This window comes from Peromyscus californicus, unplaced genomic scaffold (assembly GCF_007827085.1).
Source record: "Peromyscus californicus insignis strain IS unplaced genomic scaffold, ASM782708v3 Scaffold_22__1_contigs__length_63687245, whole genome shotgun sequence".
Taxonomy (NCBI): domain Eukaryota; kingdom Metazoa; phylum Chordata; class Mammalia; order Rodentia; family Cricetidae; genus Peromyscus; species Peromyscus californicus.
The window spans coordinates 10,659,623-10,673,805 of NW_026294525.1; the positions used below are offsets into that span (position 1 = coordinate 10,659,623).

At 47.9% G+C, this 14,183-nt stretch overlaps 1 protein-coding gene across 5 annotated transcripts in view; it reads right to left on the reverse strand.

Moving 5' to 3' along the window:
* The window catches only part of Arid1b (AT-rich interaction domain 1B), a 380,162-nt gene that overhangs the window by 35,436 nt on the left and 330,543 nt on the right, over positions 1-14,183 (reverse strand). For all 5 annotated transcript variants that reach the window (XM_052750910.1, XM_052750907.1, XM_052750906.1 and 2 more), the window contains one exon: positions 3,665-3,810. In XM_052750910.1, the coding sequence (XP_052606870.1) occupies positions 3,665-3,810 (146 nt within the window). The remainder of the gene's footprint in view (positions 1-3,664; positions 3,811-14,183) is intronic.

The following is a 14,183-nucleotide window of genomic DNA, read 5'->3' on the forward strand; positions in this document are numbered from 1 at the left end:
GCATCTGAGACTACAGTAAAGGCTGCCTGAGTGATGTAAAATGTAAATATATTCTAGGTACAAGCTCTGGTCCAACCACTGGAATTTAAGCGCTAAAAGACCTCTGAAAGCCACCAGGGTCAAGGTCCTAAGGTGGGTGGATTCACACATTCCCAGGAACTCAGGGAACACAGGACTTGCTGAAGCCAACCTGCTTCCTCACAGCTTCTCTCTCCATTCTTTACAAGGTTGTAACCATTCCCAGAAGGCAGTGAGGCACACAAGGCTCTTTTCCTTTCTTGGTAATATCCCACATTCTAGAGATAGTCTGCCATTCTGAAACACACAAAGGCCTACCTTGTTCATGAATTGGTTGTTGCTATTTTCTGAAGCTTTCCTCTCTCTGTAGCCTAGGCTAGCTTAAAGAGCTCACTAGGTGGTCCAGGCTAGCCTCAAACTCACTGTGATCCTCCTGCCCCGGCATCTCAAGCATCGCCTGCTTGAAGATATGATGTGTGGCGGAACACACAGCACGGTCTATACAGCACGTGTAGGAGCTACAGAAAGATCGGGGGCAACATTCCCCTCTCAGCAGTGGCCAGCAGACGCTTCCTCGCACCACAGCCTTCTGTGGGAACGCCAGTGAGCTGAGGTGGGCATGGCTCCATAATGTGCCCAGGTGACAGACTCTGTGCTGGCCTCTGGAGCTTGGCTTACTCCAGCAGGGAGGTGAGTGTTTCCTCCAGCCAGGAGGAACACCAAGGGGCCTGGCACACTGATGCACTTTGGCATCTAAGTCTTCCAGCTTAAGCCTGGCTGTCCCCGTGTATCGAGTCCCTCAGCTCGCTTTCCTCTGCGTCCCTGGTCTGCCCACTTCCTTCCTTGTCTAAGGGTGATCGATCAAGCAACCACTGTGCAAAACACTCCCTATCTGTGGCTGTCACGCCTGTGCATGTGAAGATCACCCGAGGAGTTGATTACTAATACCGCCTCCTGGTCACACCCTCAGAATGTGGACAGGATCTGCAGCTGTAACAGGCGCTACAGACACCTTCCAGTGGGCAGTCCTCAGGGAGTTCTGCGGCAGTGCAACTGAATTCCTTTCTTCGGGAAGGCTACCAGAGCTGGCACTCAGTGTCTAGGTCAGAAAGTGACAGGACACTTCACTTTTGGGACTGGAAGCTGGCCGAGGCTCCCTGTGGGGAAGTTTGGCTGTAGCAGTGGATGGGCGCTCCTGTCCTACAGGGCAGCACAGTGGAAAGGCCTGGTTTCTACAGGGTGGCTTCTAGAGAGGCACCCAGAGCTCTGGGTAGTAGGGTTTCTTGTTGGAATGTAGACGTCCACTTGAGGGCAAGGCCTCATGTGCAGACAAGAGCGCAGTAAGGAGTGATATAAATGTTAATACAAATCAATGTACCCAACTGCAGTGCAGGTCTTACAAAAGGGTACACACAAGTGTACCTATAATTTGTACTGTTGCTCACAATATTAAGTGATTCTAGCCTTTTAATCCAATTTGCTAAAAACAAATTTTAATCCCAAATGTGATGTGACCATCAACATCCCATTGAACCGAAATTGCTCCTTCCGAGGGAAAATCCCCACTGATTCCTCCCAACATCCGCTGGCACTTAGGGAAGAAATACCTGCCTCATTTAACTCACAGTGCCTCCCTTTAAGTAACTATTCGCTCACTGAGGCCTGTGACAATGTCACTACACAGGAGTGTGTATGTGTGTGTGTGTGTGTGTGTGTGCGCGCGCGCGCGCTGCACACCTTCTAACAGCACTAACTGGCTCAGTGAAGGGAATGCTGGGATGCTAGATACAGGGGGTGCTAACAGAATCTCAGAAAACCCCACTGCTGGCCCTGCCTACATCTCTGCTCCCTTCCTTCCTTCCTCCGCAGGGCACCACGATGGGGGAATGCCTTGCTGCTACCCGTGGGTGTTTATCTCCACGGTCCCAAGTCACGGAGGTGGCCATGACAATGAGCCACTCTCACTGTGTAGGGGGGCACACAGCTCTGGGGGAGCTGCAGAGTCGACACCTGTCACTCCTGGTCCGCTCAGAGATTAACACACTCACAAAAGATGCACATGGACCTGTCAATAGACACAAGAAATGCTAGATGGTCAATACTCCTCAGATGTTCTGAGTGATTACTTTCTATCAGGTACCATCTGACTTAATAATGTGGAAATAAAATCATATAAACGTGTAGAACAAAATTTGATAAATGTTTAAATTATTCAAAATTCAATACTTTGAAATGTACAATGCCATGAAAAATATACTACTATGCTATACAGAAAGCTGTAAGGATAAATGGCCTTTCACTGAACAGATTTCCTCTGCATGAAGTAATGAATCGCTGAATTATCTGAATAATAAAATGAAACCCTTTCTATGAATCCCCATAAAACGGGTTCTTTCTTAAGAATACATAGATCTTCCTAGTCAGGGCAGTGTGCCATCTGTTTACTATTAGTATTTTGGGAGCTCTGGGGTTTAAAGGAAAAGGGAAAAATGAATATTGCTAACAGTAGATAGAAATTTATTCCAGTTTCAGAAGTCATTTTATCTCAGGAAGCCAGACAGGACATAGGCTGTCCCAGCCGAGACCCAGCACGGGCTGGGCAGCTTGCAGGGAGAGGTAGCTCCCAGCTGGCAGGCTGCTGGATCTCCCACTTCATTTCCCCATGGACCACCACCTGCCTAACACTAGGAAGGGACATTTCAGGTACCGAAAACCCCGTGTTTTGGCTCACAATTTAGTCTGTTTTTCTAAACTTACAGACTGAGCCCCTAGAGATGGGAGGCTCCGCTGCTCGTGCGGGTAACACACCTGCCCCTCTGGACTGTTCCCTGTGACAGGGAGCTCTGAGAGCAGGGTGGGGGTGGGGAGCTTACCAGGACACCCAGACACAGAGAACATGGGCAAAGCTGTGTAAGTGGTAACTGATGACCACAGGAGTTAGGGCTCACAATGTGTTTCTGACATGTCCCAAAGCTTTGGAGGACTCTCCATCAGAATACCAAGCCTGTGTGAAACATAGGACCAATCCTACCAAAAGGGATGCTACCATTCAACCAAGCGCCAGTTTCTCATTTCTGACGTAACACTCATCTTTGAGAAGCTCTGGATCTTGAGAAGTGTCTCGAGGGCCTTATACAATGCTCACAACTGGCTAGGAACCCTCAATGTACTAAGCAGGCCTGATTTTGTAAGAAGAGGGCTTAGAGAACTCTAGAGAACCTGCAGATAGATCTCCAGAGATGCCAACTGCCACACACACGGACAGGCACTGTCCTGGAAGGAGGAAGTACCCGGGCTCCTTTGCTCGGCCCTGCAACCCCTCTGCCTGCAGTGCAGAGCCTACATCTTCGCCTGTGTCACTGCCAAGTGACAGTTCTTGCTCTGGGACCCTTCAGTCCTCCTACTAACTCCCAAGGACAGGGGGAATGTAGAATATATAGTTCAATCCACAGATGCTTGAAACACATTGGTGTAGTGTACAGACGATAAAAAAACATCGACATCAAGTCGCAGACTAAGCAAGTCTTCCAAAGCAGAGGCGTGGACTTAGCCCACGACACTGGGGGATGCCCCTTCTCAGGCCACTTGGGCACATTCACTGTGAAGCCTAAGAGGAGGAGACAAGAAGGCAGCATGGCCCGGGTACCTGTGGAGCTGTTCACCATGGTAGGAGCCATGCTGTAGGGCTGTGCCTGTGTGTTCATCAGGCCGGAGCTGTTGTTCATGGGCTGGCTGTAGGGAGAGCTGGAGGCCATGAGTCCACCCTGGTTCATGCCGGGAAAACTGCCTTGCCTGCAGGAGAGAGAACAGGGACACACACACTGAGCGCCACGCCGGCTGCACAGTGCCCTGGCAGTCATCTCAAGACGCGAGAGCAAGCCTGGCACACTTCAGAGGGGCTGAACTCTACCAGTTGGTAAATATTCAATACGCTATTCACAAGTTGCACAAATAAGTTACATTCATAATCGTGTTGAGTGTTCTGAGTTATTATTCACTACGTCTAAGATAAACAGAAGCAGGAGTAAGGGACTCGAGATAAAAGCAAATTACAAAAGCAAGCCAAACCAACATCTCATTTTTAAAAATACTTTTTTTCTTTATCCTGTTTAGCACTAGGGATCCAATCCTGGGTCATCCCACCCCTGCCCTGCTCCACTTGCCCAGTGATTCTAAGGTCCAGTCCAGATGCTGCATTAAGATTTATTTATTTAATTAATTAATTTGTGTGTGTGTGTGTGTGTGTGTGTGTGTGTGTGTGTGTGTGTGTGTGAAAGAGAGAGAGACAGAGACTATGAATATACAGGTGTCCATGGAGGCCTGAGATGTTGGATCCTGTGGAGCTGGAGTCACAGGCAGTTGTGAGTTGCCTGACATGGGTGCTGGGAGCCGAACCCAGGTCCTCTGTAAGAGCACCATGTGTCCTTAACCACCGAGCCACCTCTCCAGCCCTAATTCATAACAAGAGCTGACTACTCACACTGCTTAGCATCCTCTCATCCAAACCAGAAGTCAAGAGATGAAAAACAAAGGAGAAGTCTGAGGAGCCTATTAAAGCAATCCTTGGCCCAAATTTTCTGATATAATGGGTACGAGAAAGCCCTGATTCCGCCTCAGTCCTGTTATTTAACTTTTGACATCAGGCCCTATTAAAAAGACAGCATCTATACATGTGGTTTAAGGAGTGATGAGGAAGATCTCAGACTTGTGGAAGTGGAGTCCAAACGCTTCCTCTGTCCCATGATGTCACAGAGAAGGAAGAGCTGAAGTGTTTTTACTTCAGAGATGCCGCCACCTCTTAGGGATTTAGCTTATGCTCAGAAAGACACAATTTCCTTTCACTCTTGACTGCTACCAGTGAGATGGCATGGAGGTCTGCTGGCCAGGGACATTTCCCCGCAACAGGAAGACTGGCTGATTGTGCAGGATGTTCTGGGACTCTCCGCCGCAGGCTAAGCTTGCCTTAGGTAACAGCACCCTTTGAAAAGCTTGCCCCATTGTGGCTCTGATGCTGCCAGGAGAAACCCCGAGAGACGGGCCAAGTTCACTCTTCTCTCACTTGTTCCCAACAACCCGCTCTTCACTAACTAGTCACTGCCGGAGCTATCTTGGTGGTTCTTAATGTACAGAAGTCAACATTTTCACAAGATATAAAAGACTCAAATAAATTACTGTTCAAAACCATGAAGCATATCCCTTTTGTGCATCAATTTCTAGAACTGAATCAAAGAATCAAAGGTTTAAGTATTTGTTTTTTCTTTTTGTTAATAGTTAAAAACCATTCAGGGGAATTTTTCTGTCCCACACTCACTAGGGTCTTGAGAAGACATTCCTGAGAGGATGGTGTGTGCATGGCTCTGGGAGCCACTGAAAATGTCTACAGGTTGCTGGCCAGCCTCAGAGTGCCCACTGTAGTTGGTGTAGGCAGAACTACCATCACTCAGGGGCTCCTGACTAACTTCTAGGTTGGTGGGTGCTTGCAAGTACCCCGTGAAGACGCCAGAGCCATCTTCCCATGTTGCTGGGTCACAGCATTGTTCTTAGGAACACTGCATTTATCCACAAAGACAGTCTAGCACCACGTAACTGTTTGAGAAGCAGCTCCCACTGGAACGGCTCTCTGTGTCTTACAGATAAACCCCAACAAGCGCCCTGAACTTCTGAACAGGATGCTTGCTGGAAGACGGAGCTCCCACTTCAGTTATCAGCAGCCTGGAGGAGCTTTAGTTAAACGGACCTTGGGTTGGGACTAGGTGAAGATGAGACCTGTCAGTCTATGATAAACCCAGGTTCCTATGAGAACAGTTTACAATAAGGCCGGCAGGTACTGCCCTCAGGCCCTATCCCCCACAAGGCCTCTCTGAATAGGGCTGCCCTTTACTGAGCTGTTTGTGAAAATAAGCCCGCATCATCAGGTCTTTTCAGGGACTTGCATTGAAGACATTAACTTTTTTTGTAGATTTATTTTTACTTTGTAAGTATGAGTGTTCTGCTTGCAGGTGCCTGAGGAGGTCAGAAGAGGGAATCAGGTGCCCTGGAACTGGGAGTTACACGTGGTTGTGAGCCACTTCATGGGTGCTGGGAACTGAACCCAGGTTCTTTGCAAGAACAGTGGTCCTAACCACTAAGACACGTCTCAGTCCCACTTTAAGACATTTTCAAGGTAAGAACTTTATGAAATGCCATTTCAAGAACAGGAAGTAGCCATGAAGGGGCTTTCTTTTGGGAGGCTGGCCTTTCCTTGTATCAACCTCAAGTGCAGTTTTAAATGCTTGGCCACATCAACCTAGTTTTCCTGTCAAGGAAGCTCCCCCTTTGATCAGTTTTATCAGCACTTCTGCTTCTGGGCTTTTGAGAGTTCTAACTTGATGGAGCTGTACTAGGAATCCACTAGGATGATAATGGTTTCTGTGGAGCTACTGGGTTCCTCTACTCCAGGAATGGCTACTGGTCTAGGCGTACACAAGGTACAGGCCACAGCAGTTCCAAACTTACTTCCCCCTGCTTCCTGTAACTCGGCTAGCAGATTCTGCTCTCTAGCCGAGGACGGTGCTATAGCCAAGTGCTCATAGGTTTAACTGGCAGTTCTTCAGGGACATACTTTTATTTAGGAAATCCCTATTAGGAAGGCTTTGGGGTAGGGTATGGCCAACACCTGCAATCCTAGGCCTCAGGTGGCCAAGGCTAGAGGACCATGCAACTTTTGAGGTCAACCTAGCTTACACAGGTGAAACCTTGTAACAGTCAGAACCTCTAACAGTCAGAAACAAAAGGCTTTGTGATAATGATCGTTGTGGTCACCCTGTCTTGAATTGAAACTGAACCTAATTACTAAAGACTTCCATTCCTTCATGAAAAGAATGTAATGCTTCTAGGTCTTGGCGTGCATGGCTCTGGGCGCCTCCTGGTGAACAGCTCTGGCAGCCAGGAAGAGGACAGAGTGTTAATTTAGAATGAGATCAAGTCCATACAGTTTGGGGTGCTAGAAAGGCAAAGCTTTATTGTTTGGGTAACTGACAACTTGTTTTTCCCTTTAAGGGATGGGAAAAAGTGTGAGTGTATCTGAAGAGCAGGGACAGACAGAATACCCTGGCAGAGAACCCCACGTGGACGAAGCCCCCGCAGAGCCAGCAGAGAACCATTCCTGCCCCATGTCTAGAATGCAGAGTTACTTCAGTAGGAACGGATGGTCCCATCTACATCACCTGCTCGCCATGGACGGCCAGGGAGGGCGGAGACACTGGGAAGTAATAACAGTGCTGTCCTGACAAAAGGAACCAGGCTAGCATTGACATTTGGGACACTCTACCTCTTGCCGCAACAGTTAGAACTGGGCCTTGAAATCCTAACCAGCCCCAATTCCAGCCAAGCTTATTTCTTCATATGCTTCTCTGATTCTCTGGGAGGCTCCCTATTTAAAATGCTATCCACACAAACTTTCCACACACCCAGTGCTCATCACCAGTGAAACAGACTTCCGACCTGCATGGTGACTCCTCCCAAGCACCACGGAGAGGAAAACCCTCTGAAACAATCAAGTCTAGTATCTGAAGAGAGAAAGACACTCAGTTATCTGCCAAGGCTGGGGCTGTACACGGGACTAGGGGCAGCAACTTCAAGGGACACAGTCGTGGCCCAAACCACAAACAACAAGCGACCAGCAGCCTGCACAAAGCTACAAGCTTGCTCTGTGAGAGAACAGAGGTCTCCACACCATCAGACCTTGCCACAATGGGGAAGAATGTTCCCTGAGGAAGGGTTAGTGCCACACACCCCTCAGATCTGCAGCCAGTGAGGAGCAGAGACCCACAGAGGCAGGCTCTGAGGCACTTGGTGTGAGCACAGCCTAGTAAGGAGGGGCCCACAGGGGCCTCTTTGAGGCTCCATCCTTACGCTAAGAAACAGAGAGGTCTAGGGCACTTTTAAGCAGCAGGGAGGACAGTGAACATATGTGTTTTAAAGACACAGTCCTCTGACTGTGTGGACAGGAGCAAAGAGCATGGCCTCAGGAGGCTACTGCAAAGATCTAGGCAAGATAATGGCACCTTGGATGAAAAGTGGCAAAATAAGAAAAGGGATTGGCAGTTTGGAGGGGGAGGAGTGACTGAGACGCCGTGGAGAAGTTCAGGTTTCTTTTCTTTTCTCTGAAGAATGTTCTCTGAGAACAGTGGTTTTCCACAGAGGAGCAGTTTGCCAGTCAACCTTCAGAATGGACTCTGCAGTAGAGAAGCCCAGCTCTTCAGATGTCAACTCCCTTGGCCTTGAGTGAGGCTCTGTGATCTGGTGTCTGCTCCAAGGCCATCTCCAAAGCCTTCCACCCGTCTGCGCAACTGTCCACAGAGCTGTGTTTCTCCCGCAGAGTCTTGATGGAACCCTTCCTATGAGGCTCTGCACATCGCTGAGGTCTCACAAAAGCTCACACCATCACGAACATCTCTCCCTCTCGAAGTTACTTCGCATCCACATCCCACTGCCCAACAGCATCACTGTGTGCCTTGCAGACTTACCCTCTTCTTTCCTCTGGTGTCTCACCTACCCTTACTCGCTCCCAGACCAACCTAATAAATGGAGCGCAAAGGCTCTGACCTCAGAGTATAAAGAAAATACAAATTTGGTCTCTGGCAGTTTGGATTTTATTGGTGACTAAGGATGATCTCTTCATCTTCAAAGCTGACTGCGATTTGTGGAGTCTACTGTTCTGTTTCATATGCCATTTATTAATGATAAAAAACTGAACTAAGATTTTGAACACAATTAATTCAGAGATTTCCATTCTAGTCCTTTCCTGCTGGTTCTCAGGGAGTCCACTGCCTTGCATGCTTGGCCTGGTGAAGCCACCGAGGGCAGCAGTGGTCTCAGAGATGGTGCTTTCCTGAGGGAGGCAGATGACTGCAGGACTTTTATGGATTCTGGTACCATGCAATAGTCCACCTGCTCCAAGAAGACACAATTACACAGTCCTCTACTTGGACAAGAAAAAACAGCTGTCATCAATGTGCCCACATAAAATGCCTCTTTCTAACCACACTATATACGAAGATGCTAACAACATTTGATCTTGATGCTAACAACATTTTATCATAACATTAAGAAAATTCTCAATTCATTTACAAGGAGGATGCTCCTCTGCTGTGTTAGAAATAGCCACATTGCATGTCCTTGTCCTACCTGAACATTCCCTTCCACATGACAAGTGTGAGGGACAGTGTCTAGATGTACCTTAACAGAGTGAGGCTCAGGGGTTCTGGAGGTCTGTGAATGCCAGCCACAGACATAGAGGGTATGTGATCTTGGCAGACACTGAGGGGCTAATTAACATGCACTGCGGAGTAATCAAAGCGATGCTTTAGTGGTAAGATAATTAAGGATACATATATCTTGCGGGCATTTTCTGAGATCTTTAGTACCTTAGTAGACCTGTCACTCAGCTTACAAAATTAATTTGGGTCTCGAGCTCCCCATCCTATAGACTGTGTCTTGGCAATATTTCCCAAACCTACAAACAAGCAATGTGCTTCTCCAGGGAACACCAATATAGTCATTTCTGATTTTCCTTTTCTATTTTTAAGACAGGGTTTCCTTCTGTAGCCCAGGTTAGCCTGGAGCTCACTATACAGCCCAGGTTTCCTTTGAACTTGTGGTAATCCTCCTGGCTCAGTCTCCCAAGTGTTAGATTTACAGGCGTGAGCCACCACACCCAGCTTATCATTGGTTTTCAGAATAGTCCTCACAGTTTCTCAATAAGGCTAGGCCATGAAGTCATTTAACTTAGTAAAGCAAGGTACTACTGAATAAGAATCTCATCAGCTCTGCCCTGTGAGTAGAGCCCAGGACTCGATCAGGCCCCCACCTGCAGGGGCCTTAACAAAGACACTCCAGCACGAACAACAGACGAACCCTATGGCTGACAGCTTTGGTCTGATTGTTGATGACAGAAGAATAAGTCAAAATAAGTATGAAGAACAAGATTAGGAGGGACTCATAAGGTGTCACATTCCAGGGTTTTCAATACCAGTAAACTAAGGTCGTCATGAGTGGTCAGGAGTCTGTTTCTTCCTGTGGACTTTACAAGGTTACCAGGTACTAAAACTGGATGACGCCAAGCCTCAGGACACACCCTCTGCACCCCCTACCTTCTCCCACCTCCAGTGAAAAGTGCAGTGGGCTGAGAAGCCTCCCCACTCCCAGGGCTGTCCGAGAGTGTGGCAGGCTGACAGTGCCATCCTTGGCTGCAGTGACACTTGGCATTTCCTAACCCTGAGGAACTGGGGTGTGCGGGGCCATGTAGCTGAGGATTCCCAATGGGTGGGGGACCACGACGCTGGCACTGGATGGGATGATCCAGCTTGTTTAGTGTACATGAAGAGCATAGGGGCAGACACCACAGGAGGGCTCTGAGGTCAGAAGCAAAAGCAAGTGGCCTAGACCATCCAGCAGGGCACAGTGGAAGGATGGGCAGACTACAGAGAGAGACTAACTTAATGAAAGGGGCGGTCCTTCGTCTCCTTGATGGGAGGAGGCAAAGTGGAGATGAACTCTGGCCTGGGTTAACAGAGGGCCCAGTGCTAGGTGTCCGGTTTGCATGGAGCCCAGCTCCTCCTGGTCCTGCTCAGGACACCAGCTCCAGCTGTGTTCCTGAAATGATGCCCATCACGGAGAAGGTTTCTCTGCCATGCCCCTGCCTTTCCCTCCTGGCTTGTCAGGGCGCTTCTGAGGACACCAGTGCTCAGCTGAGTCGGCTTTCTACACAGAACCACCCAGGACATCTGTCAAAACACGGGCGCACAGCCTTGTCCCCCTGCGAGGCTGGGATTGGGCTATGGACTCGAGTCCATTCAAGATTTGCTGTATATTTCATAATTTGATTCACTGGATCTCATCTTTTAAAGAAAACTCTTTAGTCCTCTAAGGATTTGTGCTTTACTATTTTTTATGTGAAGATTTATTAATGTAATTTATAGCTTCCATAATAGTTTCGTAACTCTGAAAGAGTTAATTGATAATCTTAAAATAACATTAATAATATTCATTCAAATTCTAAATTTGGAAAGAAAAAAGGGACCAAGAATGAAAGCACAGTATTTAGATGATAACACAAAGGCTTATATCTAATTTCAGAAATAAAAACTATGTCAGCCTTTGAAATCTGTCCTCTTTGTCTTTCAATAACATGACTTTTCAAATCATAGCTATTATGTTGAAACCTAATTGTCCAAAATCCAAAGGGCTATATCTTAGTTAATTCAAATCATTCACTGTCTCCAGCATGGGGACCGCACTGTAACAGGGGCTTGAGTTATGGGTTGTTTTTTTTTTTTTTTTTGGCTTGGTCTCTTTGACATGTTAATGCACTCTCTCTCTCTCTCCATTAATGCATTTCCACATCGTTGGCTGCATGTCCATCAGCAGAATGGCATCACACTGGCCTCAGAGCAAAATACAGAAAAAGTACCTTGCTGGCAAATAGCAGCACAGGGTAGGAAGCCTATGAGGAACGCGGCTTAACAAGGACAGTCGCTGGGAGTGTGTGGACGTGTGGCACACACCAGTACAGGCAGAGCCGTCTCTGCAGGAAGCCAGACTAACTTCTGTCTGTATCAGCTCCAGCTCCTCTTCCCCAGAGGAAGGCTGCTGGTCACCTTGTCTTGCAAAGCTCAGCTCCTTCAACACTTTGAATGCTTGTGTTGTTAGCCATGATATAGTAACCAACATGATTTCAAAGATCATCCATTCTGCTTCCAACTGAGTAGGATAAAAATGGTATCAGCTCGTATTTACAGCTTCCGATTGGAGCACAGCTGATTTCTGTGGACCTGGGGTAAGCATGGGAATGCAGGTATACATGCTCACATTTTCTGTGACCCTGCTGTAAGCATTAGAACATAAGTATGTATGCTCACATTCCTGATACTCAGTAGGACCTTCTAGTCAAGCTCAGAGAGGCTTCAGACTGACTGATTCTACCAGCACATGACCTGCACACAGCTGCTTCTCCCTCAGTTTTAACAGTGAAGGCTGAAGTAGTACTGGTGTGGGCAACCACAGGGTGAAAAAGACTGGACTCCAACTCATCCGGGTACCAGCGAAGGCCTACTGCCTTTCCTGAGACAAAGTCCGCATGCTGCTGAGGCCCCAGGCTCCAGGCAGGTACACGGCCCATGTCCTCTCCAGCATAGGAAGGTAGAGTTCAGCCCTCTGTGGGTAGGACAGTCTCCCTCAGATACACGTTCAGTTTCATTTTCTAATAGCAGAACAGTCTTTATAGAGTAAGTATGCAAAGTGTGCAAAGCAAGAGTCCACCCCTTCACCAAGTTTAGGGACAGCACTCACAGGACAAGACAGACAGGACCCTTGCATCTGCTGTGCCCTCCCTCCAACTCAATGGCCTTCTCTGGTGACCTCAGCGGACTTGGTCTCCTCCACCATAAAATCAAGGGCAGAGACTGGACAGTGTCCACAAACCTTCTGGCTCCAGACTCTGCCACCCTATAATTGAAACTCTGCCTCTTTGGGGAACTCACACAATGAGAATAGAATAAAGATCTTATAGACCAATGGCAGACCTGTGACACAAACAATCTGAAGTCACTTAAGAAGCCACCACAGTTTATAGGATGCTAGGGGCGGCTGTCAGGAATTTGTCAGACTTTTGTAAACCGAAGTTGTGGTTCTTCCTTGGAAGAATTTCTAAGAAAATTCTTAAATAAATCTAGGTAATTGTCAAGTACCCAGATCCATATATTAACTACTGTATTTGGCAAAGAGGCCAACGGTTTAGAATTGCAGGATTTTCTTGGAAGGAATGAACAGCACAGGACACGGCGCAGGAGTGAGGAAAGCTCCCTCACGTGAGTGCCCGTGCTGTCAAGGCCACAGATAGTGAACTGTCACTGAAAACACCCTAGAAGCTGTGCCTGTGTCTAGGATTCATGGCACGGCCTTTTCAGGAAGCAGGGGGCCAAGGTCTTCCCCGAGCTTCTGGCAGACTATGCTTGGAACAGACGCCACACTCCCGAGTAAAACCACATTAACTACTGATGCTTTAAAACAATACACAGCAAGGCCCCTTCTGAGTGCAGCTACTCCTGGTAAATCATGAACTTGGAATGTTTAGGTACCGTCAGGTGTCTAACTCAGCACGTGCACACTAGAAACCATACCGCTTTCTATTACAGATGCGCTCACTCCTTCATCCGCAGGGGTCATCAAGAGAAACAACGTATGTATTTGTAGCTTATTCAACACAGCAGGTGGATTTACACTTACAGTCACCCTAAAAATGACACTAAGGAGACACTTTTCAAACCGTTAAGCTGACGTTTTCTCCTGTATCTTACACTTCACTTGTGAACTCGTCACCACAACACCCGTGCACAATCCCTCCTCTCTACCACAAGCTGGTTGCCTTGGCTAAATCACAGACACACGCTTCCCACCTTCATCAATAATTTGTACTTTTGCGATTCTTTCTCAGGCTCCAGGCTCTCTGGGAAGGACAAAGAGAACAGTCTAACAAACTGTGGCTGCCCAAAGGTTAAGCTTTCACTTCCTCCCCGAAAAGAAACACATTTCCTAAAGTGGCTTCACCTGCCACCCATCGATGGGAGAAAAAAAAAAAGACCAAACAGTGAGTCTGACGCAAGGAGCCACAGCACAGGACAACAAAACATGCTCAAACCAGGGCTCTCGGTCACGGGGGCACAGACTGGTAACACACTGCTTCCTCACAGCCAAGTCTGCCCTCTGAAAACGGGCACAGGAGGCCAGCGCTCTGCAAAGCGGGGCAGATGGGTGACCTACATAGAAACAAAACTGGGATTTCTTTCTTTTTTAGAAAGGATACTGGAACCAGGAAAAGCAAAGCACAGGTGGCGGGCAGGGGTGGCACGGAGGCCTTTGCCAGGTGTGGGGCGTCTCGGTAGCTCCAGCATTCGCTCCTCCTCTTGTTTTTAGTTAAGGAGGAGGCGCCGTCTTCCAGGCAGCTCTCTGGAAGCTGCTGGCTGAAGCAGAGTTGATCTTCTCAGGCTGGTTAGCTAACATTGATTTTCTGCCCCAGTGGAGGAGATTTTACTCTGATGCATGCCATTTAAATTCATTTTACACAGCTGCTTAATGTGGCTTGGCAAGGCCCAGCCAAACCAGCTTTGTGGGTCTACACGGCACTC